The sequence below is a fragment of the Ornithorhynchus anatinus genome, chromosome 21, assembly GCF_004115215.2.
Source record: "Ornithorhynchus anatinus isolate Pmale09 chromosome 21, mOrnAna1.pri.v4, whole genome shotgun sequence".
NCBI lineage: Eukaryota > Metazoa > Chordata > Mammalia > Monotremata > Ornithorhynchidae > Ornithorhynchus > Ornithorhynchus anatinus.
The window spans coordinates 24,028,631-24,048,241 of NC_041748.1; the positions used below are offsets into that span (position 1 = coordinate 24,028,631).

General features: G+C 62.8%; 1 protein-coding gene and 1 long non-coding RNA gene across 2 annotated transcripts in view; one reads left to right on the forward strand and one right to left on the reverse strand.

The window, feature by feature from the left end:
* Positions 1-326: 326 nt before the first annotated feature.
* Positions 327-10,711, reverse strand: YPEL1 (yippee like 1). Its single transcript, XM_029049518.2, has 5 exons — positions 10,583-10,711; positions 3,485-3,764; positions 2,675-2,718; positions 1,390-1,498; positions 327-902 (listed from the first exon to the last, which is right to left on the reverse strand). The coding sequence occupies exons 2-5, from the start codon at positions 3,599-3,601 to the stop codon at positions 813-815; spliced, it is 360 nt and encodes a 119-aa protein (XP_028905351.1). The 5' UTR covers positions 3,602-3,764; positions 10,583-10,711; the 3' UTR covers positions 327-812.
* A 4,972-nt stretch (positions 10,712-15,683) lies between these two features.
* The window catches only part of LOC114806030, a 29,733-nt gene continuing 25,805 nt past the window's right edge, over positions 15,684-19,611 (forward strand). Inside the window, exons 1-2 of the long non-coding RNA XR_003754154.2 lie at positions 15,684-15,841; positions 17,592-17,722. This is a non-coding gene — a long non-coding RNA (uncharacterized LOC114806030). The remainder of the gene's footprint in view (positions 15,842-17,591; positions 17,723-19,611) is intronic.

Sequence of the window (19,611 nt, forward strand, 5' to 3'; positions counted from 1 at the left end):
ATTTCCTCGGGCGCGGGGAGGAGCCCCGTGCACCCACCCTCGTGTCCGGATCCCGCCTGCTGGGGTGGCTCGTGGCCAGGGGTCACGGCTGCCCCGGGATGGAGGGGGGAGAAGGGGACGACCGAGGCGGAGCCGGCGCCGGGCCGCGATCCCCGCCGCCCCCGGCCCCCCGGGAGGAGCCGTGGCGGCCGGACCGGGACCCGCTCCCCCGTGCCGGGAGGGCGGCGGGGCGGCGTGGGGGCGGCCCCGGCCGACGGGTGCGCGGCTCCTCCCGGCTGCCGGAGCCGCGGGTGGGGGCGGGAGGTGGATAGAAATCTTAGAAAAGCGTCCCGGGGGATGATTTATCCAGCAAACCAAACGCCCTCTTTAAAAACTTGAAAAAGCTTCCGGCAGCGGGCCCCTTCCCCTCGCCGGCCCCCCGATCCGCTTCGTCCGGCACGGGCGAGCCGCGGCCGGGGGTCCCTCACGGGCCGGCTCCGGCCCCGGGCTCGCCGCCCGCCCTGCGGGGTGGACGCCGGGTCCCCGGCTCGGGGAGGCGCCTCGGACGCCGCCCCGTGGGCCGAGCGGCCGACCCGGACCCGGCGGACGGTGGCAAGCCGCGGTCGGCCGAACCGCCCCCCCCCCCCCGCCGCCGCCGGCCCCTCTGAGTCTGGGGTCCGCAGAGGAAGAGCGGGCACGGCCTCGCCCGAGGGTCGAGCTGCCGTGGTCCACCGGGTCGTGGTTTCTGGAGTTCTCGGGCGAGAGGAGCGGAGGCAGCGGCCGGGCAGGGGGCCCGCGGCGCCGGGGGCCGCGGACGGGCGGTCGGGGCGGCCTCACTCCCACCCGTTGTCCTTGATCATGTGGGCGACCTCGATGATGAACTTCCCTTCCTTGTACTTCTGGCTACTCTCGAACGCGTGCTCCTGCAGGGGGGCGGAGGGGGCCCGGTTGGCCACGGAGCCGGGGCCCCTGGAGCCCCCCGCTTGGTCCAGGCCTGCGGCCGGGGGCCGGCTCTCCCTGTGGCGAGGCGGGCTTAAGCCCCGGGGCCCCCAGCGGCGTGGCCTTCTCCTCCTTTTCCCTCTCCTGGGGCCTTCCGGGTTGGATGAGTTTTTACGGTATCCGTCAAGTGCTCGCTGCGTGTCCAACGCTACGCTAGGCGCCCGGGTAGGTGCAAGTTAATTAGGTCGGACACAATCCCCGTCCTGCCTGGGGCTCGCTCTGAGTAGGAGGGAGAAGGGGTATTCGAATCCCCATTTGACAGGTGAGGTCACGGAGGCGCAGAGAAGCGAAATGACTGGCCCCACGTCACGCGGCAAGCGGTCGGCCGAGCGACTGGCAGAGCCGGGAGGAGATTCCCCGCCCCCCAGGCCCTTTGCCTCCCAGGGGCGGGCGGGCGGCGGAGTCACTCACGTATTTCCAGCCGAGCGTGGTCTTGCAGTTCTCACAGTAGATGTCGGCGACGGCGTGCAGGCCGGTCAGCAGGACTCGCTCTTCGGCGGGGCCGCAGCCCACGTTCACCCTGGGGGTGGGGAGGGCCGCGACGCCACGGGGCTTCCGTCACCCCCCGGGGCCCCACACCCCTCCTCGGGACACCCGCCGGGCCTGGGGGCGCCTCCTGGTCTGGGCCTACGAGGGGTGACGCGGGCGGGCGGGCGGGCGGGGGCCGCGCAAGAGGCTGGAGGCTTTCCCGGTGTCCGTGGGCCGCGGGACCCCGTCCCGCCGCCCCCGCCCCCCGTCCGGTGGCCGCACCCATCCGGAGGGCGGCCGGTTCGTCCCCCGAATCCGGGGCCCCTTCCGTCTCTCACGGGTCCCGCCTTCCCGGCCCGGACCCCCGCACCGCCGCCCCCGTTAACTCCCCTCCCGCGGCTCACGGGGCCCCGTGGCCACAAACCGGGACCTCTGGAGGACGGGGGTCTGGCTGGTTTTGGTAAAAGGTGTTACGGACGTATGCTCCGGCTCTGCCTGGGGGCTCTCTCTTTTAGGGGACGCTGTCTCCCTTCTACCTGGAACCCTGCGGCCCAGAGTCGTGGGGGAGGGTGGAGCACGGGGGGGGGGGGCCGCCGGGGGCCAGGGCGAGCCTTTTCCCGCCGGGCCCCTGCCGGCGACGGGAGGGTGGGGACGGTTTCCTTAGCGATGAGGTCGCGGCCCGGCCCCGAATCCGAGAAACGACACGGCCCCGAGAGGGTCGGCGGGTCCCGGGTTTGGAGAGGTCCAGGTGTGAGCGCCGTGGGGGCCGCCGGGACCCCCGGCTTTGGTCCCGGCTCCTGCGGGAGGGTTTGCCCGGGCCGCGGACCTCCCGTGACGGAGAGGGCCCTCGGGGGCCGGGGGCGCGGGGCCGGCCGGGGCAGATCTGGCCAGAGGGGGCCCCGGCCCTCCTCCGGCCCGTCGCTTCCGGCCTTTCCCCGAGGCGGGCGATGCTGGCCCGGCGGGCCGCGGGGGAGGGCCGGCGGGGCCGTGCCGAGGCCAACGGGGACGTGGGCCAGCCGGCCGGGGACGGCCGCTGCCGAGGCCAGGGCAGCGGGCTCGTCTCCTCAGCGGGCCCGTGGCGGCGGAGAGCGGCGACGTGGGCGGGCCCTCGGCTCTCCGTCGCGGCCCGGTCCCGGGAAGGGATCCCGCCGATATTTCCCTCCCACCGGCGAGGCGGCCCCGGGGGCCGGGGCCGGGAGGGAGGGGCGCCGGGGCGGTAGGTACTCACACGGAATTGAAGAGGTAGGCTCGGCCCTGGCTCCCTTGGAACGACTGCCAAGAAGAAGAATCGGAGTCCGCCTTCAGAGCCTTCAAACTCCGGGTGAGCGCCCCGCTGGCCGGCCCCGCCCGAGGCCCGGCGTGGTGCCGGGGCGGGCCGGCGCGGGGGAGCGAGGGGTCGGCCCCCGGGTCCCGCGGACCGGAGGCCTGCCGCGGCCGGGAAGCCCGGGGGATGGCCTGGACGGGTCCCAACGCAGATCCCCACCGTGCACTCGGGGACTTGCAAGTTGGGGAGTTTGTTTCTTGACGAGGCGGGTGGGGACAGAAGGTGTGGCGGGGGGAAGGGCGGCGGAACCCCTCCGGGAGAAGCCCCGGGGGAGCGGGGAGCCGTCGGGATCTGGACCCGGCTCTGCCGCCCCCCACTCCTCCCCCAGCCGTGTGACCCGCAGCCGGTCAGACCTCTCGGGGCCTTAGGAAAATGTGCGCGGAAGCGGGCGCCGGCCTCCCTCCCTCCTTTCCTCCCTCTCTCCTCCCACCGGGATGACGGAGGGAGACGAGGGAGACGAGCGAAACAGGAGAAAGGCCCCGGCGGGGCAACGCGGACCCTAAGCCGAGCTGTCCCCGGGCCACCGGACCCCGCCCAAGCCAAGCCGAGCTGTCCCCTAGCCTCCGGACCCGGTCCCTTGGGCCGGGGGCCCGCGGCTCGAGCGGCTCCCGGGGGAGACGGCCCCGGGCCGGCCGCCGCCGCTGGGGAGGGGGGCCCGATCCCCCGCCACCCCGGGGAGAGACCCGAGCCCACCGAGGCCCCGGGGCCACTCGCCTTGGAGATGAGCTCGTCGTGGTTGGCCAGGTGGGCCCTGCAGTGGACGCAGCTGTAGGTGCGATGGCAGGCGGGCAGGTACGCCTGGAAGGTCTTCGACTTGGTCATCTTGACCATCGCGGCGGGGGGCGGCGCCCCCGGCCCGGGGCCGGGCAGGCCGCGGCCCGGCCAGACGCGGCGGCAGAAGGAGAAACACTGGCCGACGCAGGCCAGAGCCGCCGTCGCTCCGCAGGGCGCGGGGCCCCGTCCGCGCGGGCGCCGCCGGAGGAGGGACCCCGACCTGTCGACGACAGCCACCGAGCGGGGGTCACCGCCCGGGACCCTCCGGACGGGCGCGGGACCCTCGCGGCCGGTCCGTCGACGACGGCGACCCGACGCTTACCGCGTGCGGAGCGCTGGGCGGGAGGGTCGGTGGATGGGATCCCTGCCCGCCGAGAGCTTACGGTCCACTTGGGGAGTCAGAGATGGGCAAACGGGAGAGCCTAAGGTTTCGGTGAGTCTCCAAGCGCTTCAGGGGCGCGTGGGTAAGTGCGTCGGTGAAGCAGAGGAGAGGGTGGGGACGAGAGATGAGGGCTTGGTCCCCAGTTGGCGCGGGGATGTCCTCTCCCTTTTTGCAGATGCGGGCACTGAGGCCGGACGGGTCGGACCGCGATCGATTCGTGTTATTTCTTGAGCTCTCACTGTGTGTCAGACGCTGAATTAGGGTGCCTGGGGGAGCACGACACGGTGGAGTCGTTCAACACGATCCCCGCTCCGGAGGAGCTTACATTCTAGGTGGGGAGACAGACACGTCGATACGTTACAGAGGGGAACCGGGGGGGCCGGGGGCTGCCTGAGTCTCCGGTGCCTAAGGTGTAAATGAAAATACATCAGGGTATTTGTTAAGCGCTTCCTACGTGCCAAGCACCGCTCTAAGCCCCGGGTCTACGGATCCAGGTGCAGAGGTGACACCGAAGGGAGGGCATAGAGGGGAAATGAAGGCTTAGCCAAGGATGACAAATAGGGGAAATGAAGGCTTAGTCAAGGAAGGCCTCTTAGAGAAGGCGGACTTTGAAGGTGGGAGAGCGGCGGCCTGTCAGATCCGACGTGGCTCACTGGAAAGAGCACGGGCTTTGGAGTCAGAGGTCATGGGTTCGAACCCCGGCTCTACCACTTGTCAGCTGTGTGACTTTGGGCAAGTCACTTCACTTCTCGGTGCTTCAGTTACCTCATCTGTAAAATGGGGATTAAAGACTGTGAGCCCCACGTGGGACGACCTGATTCCCCTGTGTCTACCCCAGCGCTTAGAACAGTGCTTGGCACATAGTAAGCGCTTAACAAATACCAACATTATTAGTTCCGGGTCCAAGGGCAAACTCGGGCAAGGGGTCGACGGCAAGGCAGGTGAGATCCAGGCCCGATGAGTAGGGTGGCATTAGAGCGACGGGCGCAGGTTGGGTGGTAGGAGAACAGCGAGGTTGAAGGGGGAAGAGCTGATTGAGCGCCGTAAAGCCGACGGTTTGATGTCGGGGTGGAGGTTCTTGAGGAGCGGGGAGGGGTGGACTCAAAGGTTTTTGTAGACAAAGGATCCGGGCAGCGGAGTGGGGAGAGACAGGAGGCAGGGAGGTCAGCAAGGAGGCCGATACAGTCATCAAGGCGGGAAGAGATGAGCGCTTGGATCGGCCCAGCAGGGTGGAAGGGGCAGACCCTAGAGGTTGTGAAGGTAGAACCGATCGGTGGGTCCAACGCGAAGGATGAAACGGGATAATGCCGAGGTTCCGGGCTAGTGAGCCTGGGAGGAAGGCGGCGGTGTCTACAGCCATGGGAAATCCTGGATGCCGACAGGGCTCGGGTGGGAAGATGCAGGGCTGGGACTCGACCCACACCGTCCTCCTGGCCTTAGTGACAAAGTGACCGTCCGAGGGGGAGAGGGGCGAGGCACAGCCGGGCCGCCTCGGGCAGCCAACACAGACAAACGCGTTTCCCAGAAACGTATGGAAAGTTACATAGGGTGGGAGCCCGAGCTCCGCCCTGAGCGACTGCGGGATCCAATTGGTTGTGAGGAAGGGCTCTGAGAGGGGCTGTTTTCCGCAACGTCGCCCCTCGGCCCCCAGGCTGCGAGGGGGAGACCGGGCTCGCCCAATTCCATCGCTGAGCCCGGCAGTGAGGGAAACGTGCTTCCTCTTATGCCGGGCTCCCCCCCGCTCGGAGCGTAAGCTCCCTGTGGGCGGGGAACCACTCTCGTGGCGGAGCCATGGGGGCCTTCCTCGAGGCTAGAGCGCCGGGCACAGATGGGTAAAGCGCCCTTCGGTCTGGCGCTCTCCCTGCCGAGCCCGAGTAAACGAGTCCCGGGAGGAGAAGGGGAGGGAGGCGAGGAGGAAGCCGGTGCCGTGGCGACAGTCCCGAGCGCAGTCGGGGCCGTCGGACCTGGGAAGGGCATCCTTGGCGGTGGCCGCGCTGCTCCTTGCCGACGGTCGGAGGAGCGGCTAGGCGGTGGCTTCGTGGGCGCGGGATCGCCAAAATCCTATGGGCCCTTCTTTTAGAGGTCCCGAGGGAGCCTTTGCAAAGTGCAATTTCTCGATGGGCTCCGGCAAGCTGAAAACAACGGAGCGGATCCCAGCTCCGGGGCACGGGGGGCGAGGTGCGAGGCGGCGAGGCACCTCTCTCTTCTTGGGCGTCCACACTGGGCAAGGACTCCGGGTCACCGGATTTCTCCCGGGAAAAGGTTTCCCGCCATCCGGCCATCCGAAGGAAGCGTTTCTCCCCGTCGAGACGAGACGGGGCCGAGTCGGGCTGTCGGAGAGCCTCGGTCCACGGCGGCTCCGCCCTCGTCTGGGACCTTCGGGGGACTCTGGCCAAATCCCCGCCGGTCTCAGGGGGAGGAGAGATGCCACGGTGGTTCCCGCGGTCTCACCTTGCTCTCGTTTCCTGGCTTCGGATCTGCTGGCGGCTGCCCGGGGGGCCGGGGCGGGGGTGTTCTGTGAGGTCCGTCACAAAGCCCACCCTCCTGTTGGCCGTCCTCACTGGAGCCTGGGGGGCGGAGGAGGGCGTGGGTCCCCTCTCCCGAGCCTCGAGCCCCGGCAGGCCCCGAGGCCGGGCTGCCCACGGGGCGGGGGGCTGGGGGACTGGGGAGCCGGGGCGGGGTCCGTGACCTAGGTGAGCTCAGCCCCGGAACCAGGCTCAGGGACGGCGGCCCCCCAGGCTCTCTCGTCACCTGATCGGGCACGCTGGCTTCCGGGCACCCCACCCCGGGGGGCGCTTTCCCGAGCCTCTCCCTTCCTGACGGCGGCTGCGGGGACGTGGAGCTTGGGGATGGACAGGCAGTGTGGCCTAGTAGAAAGAGCGTAGGCCTGGGAGTCAGAGGACCCACGTTCTCCTCCTGGCTCTGCCGCTTGTCTGCTGTGTGACCTTGCACAAGTCGTTTCACTTCTCTGTGCCTCAGTTACCTCCACAGTAAAGTGGAGATTAAGAATGGGAGCCCCCTGCGGGATAGGGACTGCGTCCAACCTGATTAGCTTGGCTCCACCCCAGTGCTTAGTACAGTGCTCGGCACGTACTGAGCACTTAATTACCATAAAAAAAGAGAGAGAAGGCTGAAGCGGTTTCTGCCCGTCCAGTGGTATTGGATAAATCACTCAAGGGAAGGGGTCGCCTGCAGCTTTGTGTTCTCCCTTCCTCACTTTGGCGTTTTCTCCTCAGAACCAGTCATTTCTCTAGTCGTCTTCCTAAGTGCGGTTATTCTTGTGCCTGTCTTTCTCCTCCGCCCTCAAGGAGTTCACATTCTGCCAGGGACGGTGCCTTCCACCTCCAGGGCACCTCTCCCAAGTGCCCAGGACGTCGGCTCTGAGAGTGTTGAACTTGTCCCTGATCGCAAGGAGCCTGCACCCTAAAGGGAGAGGACAACGTGCCGATGTCCCGGTGGTCAAAACAGGTGATAGGCGAACGCACTTGGATTTCTCCCGGAGGGTCGGGGAGACATCAACAGAAGTTCACGGGTGCTAGAAGTAGCCAGTGGGTTTATCTGAATTGGAGCTCTGGGTGATTGATTGGGGAAAAACTCATTGGAGGACTTGGGTTTGGAAGGTGGGCCGCGGTTGACCAAATGTGGGGAGGGAGGGAGGGAAGGAGGGAAGGAATTCCAGGCCCAAGGAACGGCATCAGAGAGGATGAGTAATGGTACCTATTAAGCACTCGCTGCGTGCGGAGCGTCGTCGGACTGAGCCGAGTCGAGAGAGGGAGTCGAGAGCGAGGAACCGCGACCAGGTTGGCGGGGGAGGAACTCCCAGAGCAAGTGGGAAGTCAGTGAGTGGAGGGAGCAGAGAGGGGAGAGAAGGGAAGGGAGAGTCTCGAAGCCGGTGGAGGAGGGGCCGGCTCCGAGGAGAGGCGAGGAGAGATGGGGCCCGAGGGACCCCTCAGGAAGACGGATCGGATCGGATCGATGCCTGCCCCGGCGGCCCGCGGGCCGCCGGGGAAGTGGTGGTGGTTGGGGGGAGGGGCGGCTGTGTGGTCCAGCCCAGTCTTTCGGGGTTTAAGAAAAGTTAAAAGTTAATTAACTGTTTCTCCAAGGCCCAGGAAGAATGAAAAATCGGGGGTGGGGGGTTGTTCTCTGGTGATCTGTTTTGGTCTAAGATTCCCCCGGCTTCCTGGCTCTTCCCCCAGAGCCGAGGCCATCCCGGCTTCACTCACCCCAGGACAGGACAAAGGTGGAATTCTACCCTCCAGGCAGGGAAAATCCTGTTTCCTACAGAGGAAGTTGGATTTCCCACCCTCGTTCCCAGCATCCTGTGGTGGGGGGAAGGGGTGGGTAGGGAGGGGCACACAAGTCCAGGGTCCCCTACGGGAGAGCTGAGGGCGGTATTGAGGGGGGGGGCGGGGAGGGGGGCCGGGGGGCGGCCCAGTGTCGTCTGTATCCGTTTATGAACAGTGCAGAGTCACTTCAACAACAGGGCCCAATTTAGACTTGGTGGGTGGTCTTTATTGTGCACCTGAGGGCCAAGCATGGTAGTGAGGGCTGGAGAAGAGTACCACGGAAACAAGGCGCTCAGCTGCGGAAACAAGACTCGCGGTCGCCGCCCTCGAGAGGCTTCCTAGAGCTGATCAGTTTGTCTGGCTAACCCGGGAGATCCCAGGCCATGAAATGCTTTGAGGTTCCCGGAGAGGGTCATAGTTTTGAAGAACAAGTGAACAACGGCTTTGCCGTTTTTGACAGGAATTCCACAGGAAGGAACACCGAATAACGTTTACGGTACAGAGCACAGAAGTACCCGTTCGTCACCGAAGGGGAAAGATCTGGAAAGCGGTAGGAGCTAGCCTCATCCCGAGGCCTTTTTTCGGGCGCGACGTCCCGGAGGCAAGCGGTGGTCTTTCAGCCAGCCGGGGCGGGGGGGGGCCGACCTCCTGCCCGCGGAGACCGAGAACTGGACCACGGCACTCGCTTCCGGGGCGGGTGGGCCGCCCGGCCCCGGAGATGAGGCCGGTCCCCGGCTCGGTAAGGGGCGGCCGCCTTCCTCGGCCTCGGTTCGCGCTGGGCCGGCCCGCTCGGAGGAGCGACGCGGCCGAGGCCCTCCAGTCGGAGGCCTTCGCGGCCGCCGGCCCGGCCCCGGCGGACCTTGCCCTCCCGCTTACGGGCCCGGGGCCGGGACCCGCCGGCGGCCTTCCCACACCGGCTCTACCCGGGAAGGCTCACGGCAGGATGGAGACGAAACTCAGAGAGGTCGCGGCGACCCACGGAACGGGCGCGGGGTTCCCCTCGGGAGAGATGGGAGAGATCTTCCGCTTTATTCCCCGGATGGGGGGGAGGTGGTCCTCCGGGGCAGGAGAAGAAAAATCCCCCTTAAGAATGAGATAATTGCGTTCTCGCGGGCAACCTTCACGTCTGGTATCGTCGAGGAAAGAGGCGGCAAGTCGGGTTCCACCCGGGAATGGTTAAAATCCAGAAGCCGAGCTCCTTCGGTAGCCGAAGGGGAGGTGAAACCGGTCTCCGTCACCCAAGGCAAATCCGGCTGGGTTTCTCGAGGTTTACGGGAGCTCCGTAGATAGCTCCCGGCCCCCTTCCTCGTTCGAGGACTTAGAAGGAGCGGTCGGGGGTCCCGAGCCCCTCCTCAACCAGCGCTGCCTACGGTATCTTTCCGGCGGGGGCCCCCATCACGCATTTCATCTGCCTTCGCAACTTCCCCGAGGCGTCCGTCGAGGCGGGACCTCTCCTTTACTTGGGGACTGCCAGAGACGTGTAATCGTCTAGTAGGGTTTTAACCCCACGGCGTTTATTCTGGGAGTCGGGAGGGCCCGGGTGAGGCGCCGGGTGTGGGTGGGGCCGGGCCCGGGCCCCGGGGGGTCGGCGGCCGGTGGGGCTCGTCCGGCGGTTTCTCCCCGGGGGCCGGGATGACGGGCCCAACGGAGGGGGGGGTGAAGGGGTGGTTTTGAGGGCGCCCCCCTCCCTGCCCCGGCCCTTCTGGAGTCCGGTCCGGTCCCGGGGGGCCGATGGGCCGGGGCAGGTGGCCCCGGGGCGGCCGGGTGACGTCACCGCGGGCTAGGGCCCACGTGCGGCCCCACCGACGACGGCAGCCCGGACAATGGCCCGGCCCAACCGGGACCCCCCCCCCAGCGGATGCTCCGGACGCTGGGCCCGGGAGGGGGTCGGGTCGGTCCTGTCCTGCCCGGTCCTGTCCGGTTCTGCAGTGTCCGGTCCTGCCCTGTCCCATCCGGTCTGTCTGGTCTTGCCCTGTCCGATCTGGTCCGGTCCTGTCCTGGCCGGTCCGGTCCTGGCCGGTTCTGCCATGTCCGGTCCTGCCCTGTCCCGTCCGGTCCTGTCTGGTCTTGCCCTGTCCGATCTGGTCCGGTCCTGCCCCGTCCGGCCTGGTCCGGTCCTGTCCGGTCCTGCCCTGCCCGGTCGGGGGAGGGGATGGTGGCGGCTGCGGGGGCGGCGGGCCCCGCGCTCTCCCGCAGCGCCGCGGGCATCACCTGCCGTGGTCGGGGGGGGAGGGTGGCCGGCTGGACCACGCCGGGGCCGGTGGCCGTGTGTGTGTGGGGGGGGGGGGGGGGGTCTCCGGGAGGAGAAGCCGCCCCGTCCCCCCCACCCCGCTCCCGCCGCGGACACCTGTTGGTCGCCCGGCTACTCACCGCTCCGTGCCCGGGGCTCCGGGGTCGGGACGCCGGCCGGCCGGCCGACCTCCCCCAGGCCGCCCACGACGGGGCCAAGACGACGACGAGGACGAGGAGGAGGAGGAGCAGCGGGAGTCCGGGGCAGGACGGGGGTCCCGGCCTCAGGCGTCGGGGGTCCCCGGCGCTGGGGGCTGGGCGGGGGGCCCCGCCGCCCGGACCCCGGCCCGCCGCTCCCCGCCCGCACCCCCCGGCGGCGGCAGCGGCGGCGGCATCGTCGCCCACCGCCGCCGCTGCCTTCTTTGTTGTCAAGCCGCCGCCGCCGCCGCCGCCGCCGCCGCCGCCGCCGCTCTTAACCGCCTTCGCACGGGGCCCTCGGCCAAGCGGCGCGCGCGCCCGCCCCCAGCGCGCGCCCGCCCCCCAGCGCGCCCCCGGCCGGGCTCTCGGCCGCGCGCGCCGGCGCGCCTTCCCCCTCCGCCTGCAGGGGGCGCCCGCCGCGCGCCGAGGGGGAGAGGGCGAGCGCGTGCCGGCCCGGGCGCGGCGCGGCGCCCTCATTGGCCGGACGGCGGCGGGTCCGACCAATCGGGGGGCCGGGGGAGCCGGCCGGGCGGGAGCGCCCGCCAATCACAGGCGCGGGGCGGCCGGCGGGGGGGGGGGGCGGGGGGCGCGCGCCGGCACGCGGAGCCGGGAGGCCCGCCAACCGCCCGGGGGCGCGCGACGACCGGCCGCGCGGGCCCCCGCCCATTCAGGCGCCTTTAGCGAGCCCTTACCGTGTGCGGAGCGCTTGGAAAGTAGTAATAATGTTGGGATTTGCTAAGCGCTTACTGTGTGCCGAGCACCGTTCTAAGCGCTGGGGGGAGATACAGGGTCATCAGGTTGTGATAATAATAATGTTGGGATTTGCTAAGCGCTTACTATGTGCCGAGCACTGTTCTGAGCGCCGGGGTCGACACAGGGGAATCGGGTTGTCCCCCGTGGGGCCCACAGTCTTCATCCCCATTTTACAGATGAGGGAACTGAGGCACAGAGAAGTTAAGTGACTCGCCCAAAGTCACACAGCTGACAAGTGGCCGAGCCGGGATTTGAACCCATGACCTCTGACTCCAAAGCCCGTGCCTTTTCCACTGAGCCACGCCGCTTCTCTAGTGAGCCCTTACCGTGTGCAGAGCGCTGTGCTGAGCGGTTGGAAAGTAATAATAATGTTGGTATTTGTTAAGCGCTTACTGTGTGCAGAGCACCGTTCTAAGTGCTGGGGGAGATTCAGGGTCATCAGGTTGTGATAATAATAATGTTGGTATTTGCTAAGCGCTTACTGTGTGCAGAGCACCGTTCTAAGTGCTGGGGGAGACGCGGGGGAATCGGGTTGTCCCCCATGGGGCTCACAGTCTTCATCCTCATTTTCCAGATGAGGTCACTGAGGCCCAGTGAAGTGACTCGCCCACAGTCACCCAGCTGACGAGGGGCAGAGCCGGGAGTCGAACCCATGACCTCTGACTCCCTAGCCCGGCCTCTTTCCACGGAGCCACCCTGCTCCCACGTGAGGCTCACAGTCTTAATCCCCATTTTACAGATGAGGGAACTGAGGCACGGAGAAGTAAAGTGACTCGCCCAGGGTCACACAGCAGGCAAGTGGCAGAGGATGAGAACCCAAGCCCGCGCTCTTTCCACCGAGCCACGCTGCTTCCCATAAGTAGAAGACACAGCACTGAAGAGAGAGGATCCCTGCCCACAACGGGCTCACAGTCTCCGGGACGGGAGGCATTCATTCATTCATTCCTGCATTCATTCATTCATTCATGCATTCAAAGAGCCCGGGCTTGGGAGTCAGAGGCCGTGGGTTCTAATCCCCGTTTCACCACTTGTCCGTTGTGTGACCCCGGGCAAGTCACTTCACTTCTCTGGGCCTCACTGACCTCATGTGGGAAATGGGGATGAAGCCTGTGAACCGATCTGGTGACCTCAGATCTACCCCCAGTGCTTGGAACAGTGCTTGGCACATAGTCAGCGCTTAACAAATAGCCCACATTATGAGTATTAAGTGCTGACTATGTGCAGAGCACTGTACTAAGTGCTTGGAATGGACAATTCGGCAACAGAGAACTGCAATCCCCGCCCAACAAGGGGCTCAGACTCTAAAGGGGGGAGATACAACAAAACAAATAGTCTGGCGGACATCGATACAAGTAAACAGGCATCAGTATAAAATAAATAGAATTATATATACACAAGTGCCGTGGGGTGGGGGAAGTGCAAAGGGAGCTGTGGTGACGGGATAGGGTGGGGGAGCTGAGGAAGAGCAGGATTTAGTCTGGGAAGGCTACTTGGAGGAGATGCAATTTCGGCAGATCTCTGACCGCCTTGGATGCGCCAGCGTGGCTTAGTGGAAAGAGAACGGGTTGGAGACTCAGAGGATGTGGGTTCTAATCCCGCCTCCGCCACTTATCTGCTGTATGACCTCGGGTAGGCCACCTAACGTCTCTGTGCCTCGATTACCTCGTCTGTAATAGGGGGATGAAGACCGTGAGCGCCACGTGGGACCACCTTGACGACCTTGTATCTACCGCAGCGCTTAGAAGACTGCTCGGCACGTAGTAAGCTCTTAACCGATACGATCCTGATGATCATGCCCCACCCCGTTGCTTCCCATTCCGATCCATCCCGGAATCCAGCCTGCGTCCTCCTGGTGGCCCGAAACGCCTGGACAGAGATGCTACTCAGTCTACAGCCCTGCCACAATAATAATGATATTTATAGTATTTGTTAAGTGTTCACTACGTGCCAAGCGCCGTTCTATCGCGGCGGTAGATACAAGGTTATCAGGTTGTCCCGTGGGGGGATCTCGTCTTAATCTCCATTTGACAGAGGAGGGAACTGAGGCCCAGAGGAGTGAAGTGACTTGTCCAAGGTCACACAGCGGACAAGTGGCGGAGCCGGGATTAGAACCGACGACCTCTGACTCCCAAGCTCGTGCCGTTGCCATCAGGCCGTGCTGCTTCCTGCAAACATCCCCCCTTCCCGCCTTCTCCGGGACACTGGTACCAAACTGGGATCTCTCTTCGCCGTGGCCCCGTCCATCCATGGAGCCCCGACCCCGGAGGCCGGGCCTCGCCCTTCCGTGGACCTCCACCCATTCATTCGATCGTATTTATTGAGCGCTTGCTGTGTGGAGGGCACTGTACTGAGCGCTTGGAAAGTACAATTTGGCAACGGGGAGAGACGATCCCTCTCCAACGACGGGCTCGCGGTCTAAATGGGGGGAGACAGACGACGAAACGAGTAGACAGGCATCGATGCCATCAAGATAGAGACATAGAATTATAGATAGATACACATCAATAATAGAGTAATAAATGTGTGCAAATATACCCAAGTGCTGTGGGGCGGGGAAGGGGGAAGAGCAGAGGGCGGGAGAGGGGGGAATGGGGAGGGGAGGAGGAGCGGAGGGAAAGGGGGGCTCAGTCTGGGAAGGCCTCCTGGAGGAGGTGAGCTCTCAGGAGGGCTTTGAAGAGGGGAAGGGAGTGAGTTTGGCAGACGTGAGGAGGGAGGGCATTTTAGAAGCAGCTTCGCTCAGTGGAAAGAGCCCGGGCTTGGGAGTCAGAGGTCACGGGTTCGAATCCCCGCTCTGCCCCCTGTCAGCTGTGTGACTGTGGGCAAGTCACTTCGCTTCTCTCGGCCTCAGTGACCTCATCTGTCAAATGGGGATGAAGACTGGGAGCCTCCCGTGGGACCACCTGATGACCCTGTGTCTCCCCCAGCGCTTAGAACGGCGCTCTGCACAAAGCAAGCGCTTAACAAATCCCAACATTATTATTATTTCAGGCTAGAGGGAGGACGTGGGCCGGGGGTCGTCGGCGGGATAGGTGTGAACGGGGCAGGGTGAGGAGGGGAGCGGCGGCAGAGGAGCGGGGCGTGCGGGTGAGGGCAGGAGGAGGAGAGATGGGAGGAGGGGGCGAGGGGATGGACGGCTTGGAAGCCCAGAGGGAGGAGTTTTTGGTTCACGCGAAGGTGGAGGGGCAACCACGGGAGGGTTTGGAGGAGGGTTGGGACTGACGGGCCCAGACGTCGGGGCCCGCCCATCACCGGAGCACCGCCCCCTGGTGGTCAGGCCCCGCCTATCACCGGAGCACCGCCCCCTGGTGGTCAGGCCCCGCCTATCACCGGAGCACCGCCCCCTGGTGGTCAGGCCCCTCCCACCATTGGTGCCCCCGCCCTCCTGGTGGTCAGGCCCCGCCCATCACCGGAGCCCCGCCCCCTGACGACCAGGCCCCGCCCACCATTCGAGCCCCGCCCCGCCCATCCTCGGAGCCCCGCCCCCTGGTGGTCAGGCCGCGCCCATCACCGGAACCCCGCCCCTGGCGGTCAGGTTCCTCCCATCACCGGAGCCCCGCCCCCCATTCATTCATTCAATAGTATGTACTGAGCGCTCACTAGGTGCGGAGCACTGTACTGAGCGCTTGGAGTGTGCAAATCGGTGGTCAGGTCCCGCCCCCAGTGGAGCCCCGCCCCCTAGCGGTCAGGCCCCGCCCGACACCGGAGCCCCTCCCGGCCGTCAAGCTCCGCCCTCCCCCTGGTGGTGAGGGCGCGCCCAGGCCCCGCCCGTCCCCGGAGCCCCGGGGGAGCCGGGCCCTCATCCCTCCCCCCAGCCAGGATTCAGTGATAATAATAATAATAATGTTGGTATTTGTTAAGCGCTTACTATGTGCCGAGCACTGTTCTAAGCGCTGGGGTAGACATAGGGGAATCAGGTCGTCCCACGTGGGGCTCCCAGTCTTCATCCCCATTTTACAGATGAGGGAACTGAGGCCCAGAGAAGTTAAGTGACTTGCCCACAGTCACACAGCCGACAAGTGGCAGAGCTGGGATTCGAACTCATGAGCCCTGACTCCAAAGCCCGTGCTCTTTCCACTGAGCCACGCTGCTTCACATACATACATCACTGATCGACCGAGCCTCGCTCCCCCGAATCCGGCTCCTCCCGGCCGCGCAACTCCGCCCCAGGGCGGCTCCTCCCTTCCCCAACTCCGCCCGTGCTCTTCCTTGAGCGTCGAGGTGGTGCAGAGCGCTGTCCTCAGCGTGGGGGCCAGCAGCGTGCAAAGGAAGCGGCAGACGGGTCCCCTGCTTTGGACGACTTTACAGTCGAGGGGGTCTGCGGCGGGACTTCATTTCCCCACCCAAGACTTCTCCTCCCCGCAACGAGCAGCTCGATCATCCCCAGCTGAGAGTGGCGGCGTCCGAGGAGAGGAGGAGTCCGGCTAGGACTGGACTGGAGCAGGAGACCTGGTGGGTGGGCTTAAGAATAAGAATGTTGGTATCTGTTAAGCGCTTACTATGTGCCGAGCACTGTTCTAAACTCTGGGGGAAATACAGGGTCATCAGGTTGCCCCACGGGAGGCTCCCAGTCTTCATCCCCATTTTGCAGATGAGGGAACTGAGGCCCAGAGAAGTGAAGTGACTTGTCCACCGTCACCCAGATGACAGGTGGTAGAGTGGGGATTCGAACCCATGACCTCCGACTCCCAAGCCCAGGCTCTTTCCACTGAGCCATGCTGCTTCTCTAAATGCCGATTTGTATATTCCAAGCGCTTAGTACAGTGCTCTGTACATAGTAAGCACTCAATAAATACTATTGAATGAATGATGATGATGATGATAAAAAGGCTGAGATTGTTCCTTCTATCAATTTCTTCTAATAATAGCTATAAGCTCTTTGTGGGCAGGGAAAGTGCCAACTCTGTCATATTGTATTCTCTCAAGCACTGAGTAAGCGATCAAGAAATAGCATTGATTGATCGATGGAAGGGTAGGGCTAGCTGAGTTTGGCCAACATCTCCAGTAAACGGAAGGGCCGTGGTCTCTGCCCTTGAGAAGTTTAAAATCCCCCCTTTTCATTCATTCATTCATTCAATAGTATTTATTGAGCGCTTACTATGTGCAGAACACTTTACTGAGCGCTTGGAATGTTCAATTCGGCAACAGCCCTCAGCTCCCCCTCCCTTCCATGTCACCCCAACTCGCTCCCTTTGCTCTCCCCCCTCTCCACAGCACTTGGATATTGATGCACAGATTTATATTAATGCCTGTATGCTTGTTTTGAGGTGTACATATCTATAATTCTATTCCTATTGATGCCCGTTTACTTGTTTAGGTGTCTGTCTCCCCCCTTCTAGACTCTAAGCCCCGTGTGGGCAGGGATTATCTCTTTTTATTGCCGAATTGTACTTGCCAAGCGCTTGGTACAGTGTTCTGAACATAGTAAGCGCTCAATAAATAGGACTGAATGAATGACAGAGCCCCGCCCACTAGTCGCATACAGTGCGAACTGTAGGGAACATCTCCCATCTCTACCAACCCCAATCGTGTGGGACAGGGACTGTATCTGATCTCATTACCTTATATGCCCCAACACTTAGCCACTGCTTAACACAGTCAACATTGAATGAATCAGTCAATTAATAAATGAGAATTTACTGTAATGCTGGGGAGAGTGTTCTAACATAGCTGGTAGACTTGTTCCCACAAGGAGCATTCAGTTGAAAGGGGGAGACAGACACTAAAAATAATCATGGATATGTCCATAGGTGCTGTGAGGATTGAGGTTGGGGGTGAATATCCAGGATTTAAGGGTTACGATCCAAGTACACAGGTGATGATGGTGTTCATGTTTTATTTTTCTACTTCCAACGTCACAGTCTGGAGAAACGATTCGGTACCCGAGACTGTTCCAGGCTGCCCCCCCCCCCCCAGTGATGAAGCAGGTGGGGGCATTCTGAGGGGCAAAGGTCAGGCTGGGGGTGGGAGAATGAGGTTCAGGTGTGTGAGAGGCAGAGAAGATGGTGGGGGTTGGAACCTGTTTGATGGAGACCATCACTCTTCATGCCCCACACCTGTGGTCCCCTTCTCCTACGACCCCTCTGCCTCACCTGCCCTTATCCAATGACCTACCCTCCTCCTTCTCCTGCTCCTCCCTCCCCTTCTCTCTCTCTCTGACTCTCTGTCTCTCTCTGTGTGCCTGGCATCTTTTCTCCTCCAGGTGTTCTGAATGGTCTCCTAAGACCACAGAGGCTTCCAGGTGCCTCCCTGCCCTTCATCAGGCTTTTGGGCAGCACCTGGGCGATGACCAAGCATCAGAGATGGAGACAGAATTCAGTTTTCCTCGGCTTGGTGAGTCCTGGGTTGTGGCTGCTCCTGTCAGCTCAACCATTCCTTGTTTTCTCTGAGGTTGGGAAAGTTGTTCATGCTTTTTGCACTGCGGTGGTGGCGATGATGTTGTGTGAAGGAGGAGGAGCTGGTTGGTTGGGGAAGGCAGAGTTAAGGCACGTCTATTGCCGATGTAGAAAGGATTTGGATGTTGTCACGGATCATGGGGTCCAGGGGAATCTGCTGGTCAAGTTTATGACATTGATTCTGATGCAAAAAAGAGGTTGGAGGAGGGGAATCGCTGGGGAGGGTAGAGAAAGTGGGAAGGGGTTTCTTTAGGAGAGGCAGTGGGGCATAGCTATGATGGTGAAGACTTCAGTTGTTTCTGTTGTAGGGCTTGGAGAGGGGGCTGGAGATGGGTGAGGGGGTCGGGATGGGCAGGTGGTGGTGTTGGTCTGGCCAGGATCAGGGATGGTTGCTCTTGGCTTAAGGACTCCAGCCATAGGCACCTCACTAAGAAGCGTGTTGGAGGTGATGGGCATGTTGTCCGGTTGTCCATCTGGATCCTTGTGCCCATTACTACCTCTCATTTCTGTCCATCAGGGTCCTCCTTTTTTGTTTTTTAATGGTATCTGTTAAGCGCTTATTGCCACGTACGGTTCTAAGTGTTGGGTTAATAATAACAGTGATGATATTTGTTAAGCGCTTACTATGTGGAAGGCACTCTACCAAGCCCTGGGCTAGATCCAAGCAAATCAGGTTGGACACAGTCTACGTCCCATGGGGGGCTCATAGACTCGATCCCCATTTTACAGATAAGGTAACTGAGGCACAGAGAAGTGAAGTGATTTGCCCAAGGTCACACAGTAGACGGGTGCCGGAGCTGAGATTAGGTGGGATGCAGTCCAAGTCCCACATGGGGCTCGTGGTGGTAATAATCCCAGTTTTACAGATGAGGCACAGAGAAGTGAAGTGACTTGTCCAGCGTCACACAGCGGACAGCAGCGGAGCCGGAAAAAGAGCCCAGGTCCTTCTTGCTCCCAGAAGGATTCTGTCTACTAGGCCATGCTGCTCCTCAGGGACCCAATCCCATGAGAAATAGGGGTCTTCACACATACATTTTTCATGGACACAGGAAGATAGACTCAGGCCTGCATTCTAGTGGGTAAGTGGATGACCAAGCAGCATGGCTCAGTGGAAAGAGCCCGGGCTTGGGAGTCAGAGGTCATGTGTTCGAATCCCAACTCTGGCCCTTGTCAGCTGTGTGACTGTGGGCAAGTCACTTCACTTCTCTGTGCCTCAGTTCTCTCATCTGTACAATGGGGATGAAGACTGTGAGCCTCACGTGGGACAACCTCATTCCCCTGTATCTACCCCAGCACTTAGAACAGTGCTGTGCACATAGTAAGCGCTTAACAAATACCAACATTATTATTATTATTACAACTGCCCAAAACAAGGAAGACCCCATCTCCCTGGCCCCACCTCGGCTTTGTCCCGTCTCCGCGGGCTGAGGGCTTCGATGGCACCCGCTCTGGATCGAGTCAACTCTCTCTGCCTTCTTGGGGGTCCCGGGCAGACTGGGCTGGGGTAGGAAGGGTCTCTGCGCAGCCCGGTATCGTATGTGTCCAGCTAGTGTTTTCTCCAGAGCAAAGGGGGTCTCCTTCATCTCCCCGACTGTGTCATCACATCCTATGCTGGGCAGAATCTCTATGTGTGTGTATGCATTTACCTACATATCTGTAATTTATTTGCATGGAGGTCTGTCACCCGCCTTGACTGTAGCTCTCTGTCCGCTTATTGTTGTATTAAACTTTCTCAAGTGCGTTAATATAGTGCTCTGCACACAGTAAGTGCTCAATAAATAAGATAGAATGTGCGTGTGTTTATGAAAGACCTGCGTGGGAGAGGGG

Excerpts from the sequence above, each read along its gene's own strand:
- YPEL1 (XM_029049518.2), bottom strand. The coding sequence starts at position 3,601 with ATGGTCAAGATGACCAAGTCGAAGACCTTCCAGGCGTACCTGCCCGCC. Across the intron at positions 2,719-3,484 it reads ACGACGAGCTCATCTCCAAG|TCGTTCCAAGGGAGCCAGGG; the intron begins GCGAGTGGCCCC and ends TCTTCTTGGCAG. Across the intron at positions 1,499-2,674 it reads GCCTACCTCTTCAATTCCGT|GGTGAACGTGGGCTGCGGCC; the intron begins GTGAGTACCTAC and ends CCCCACCCCCAG.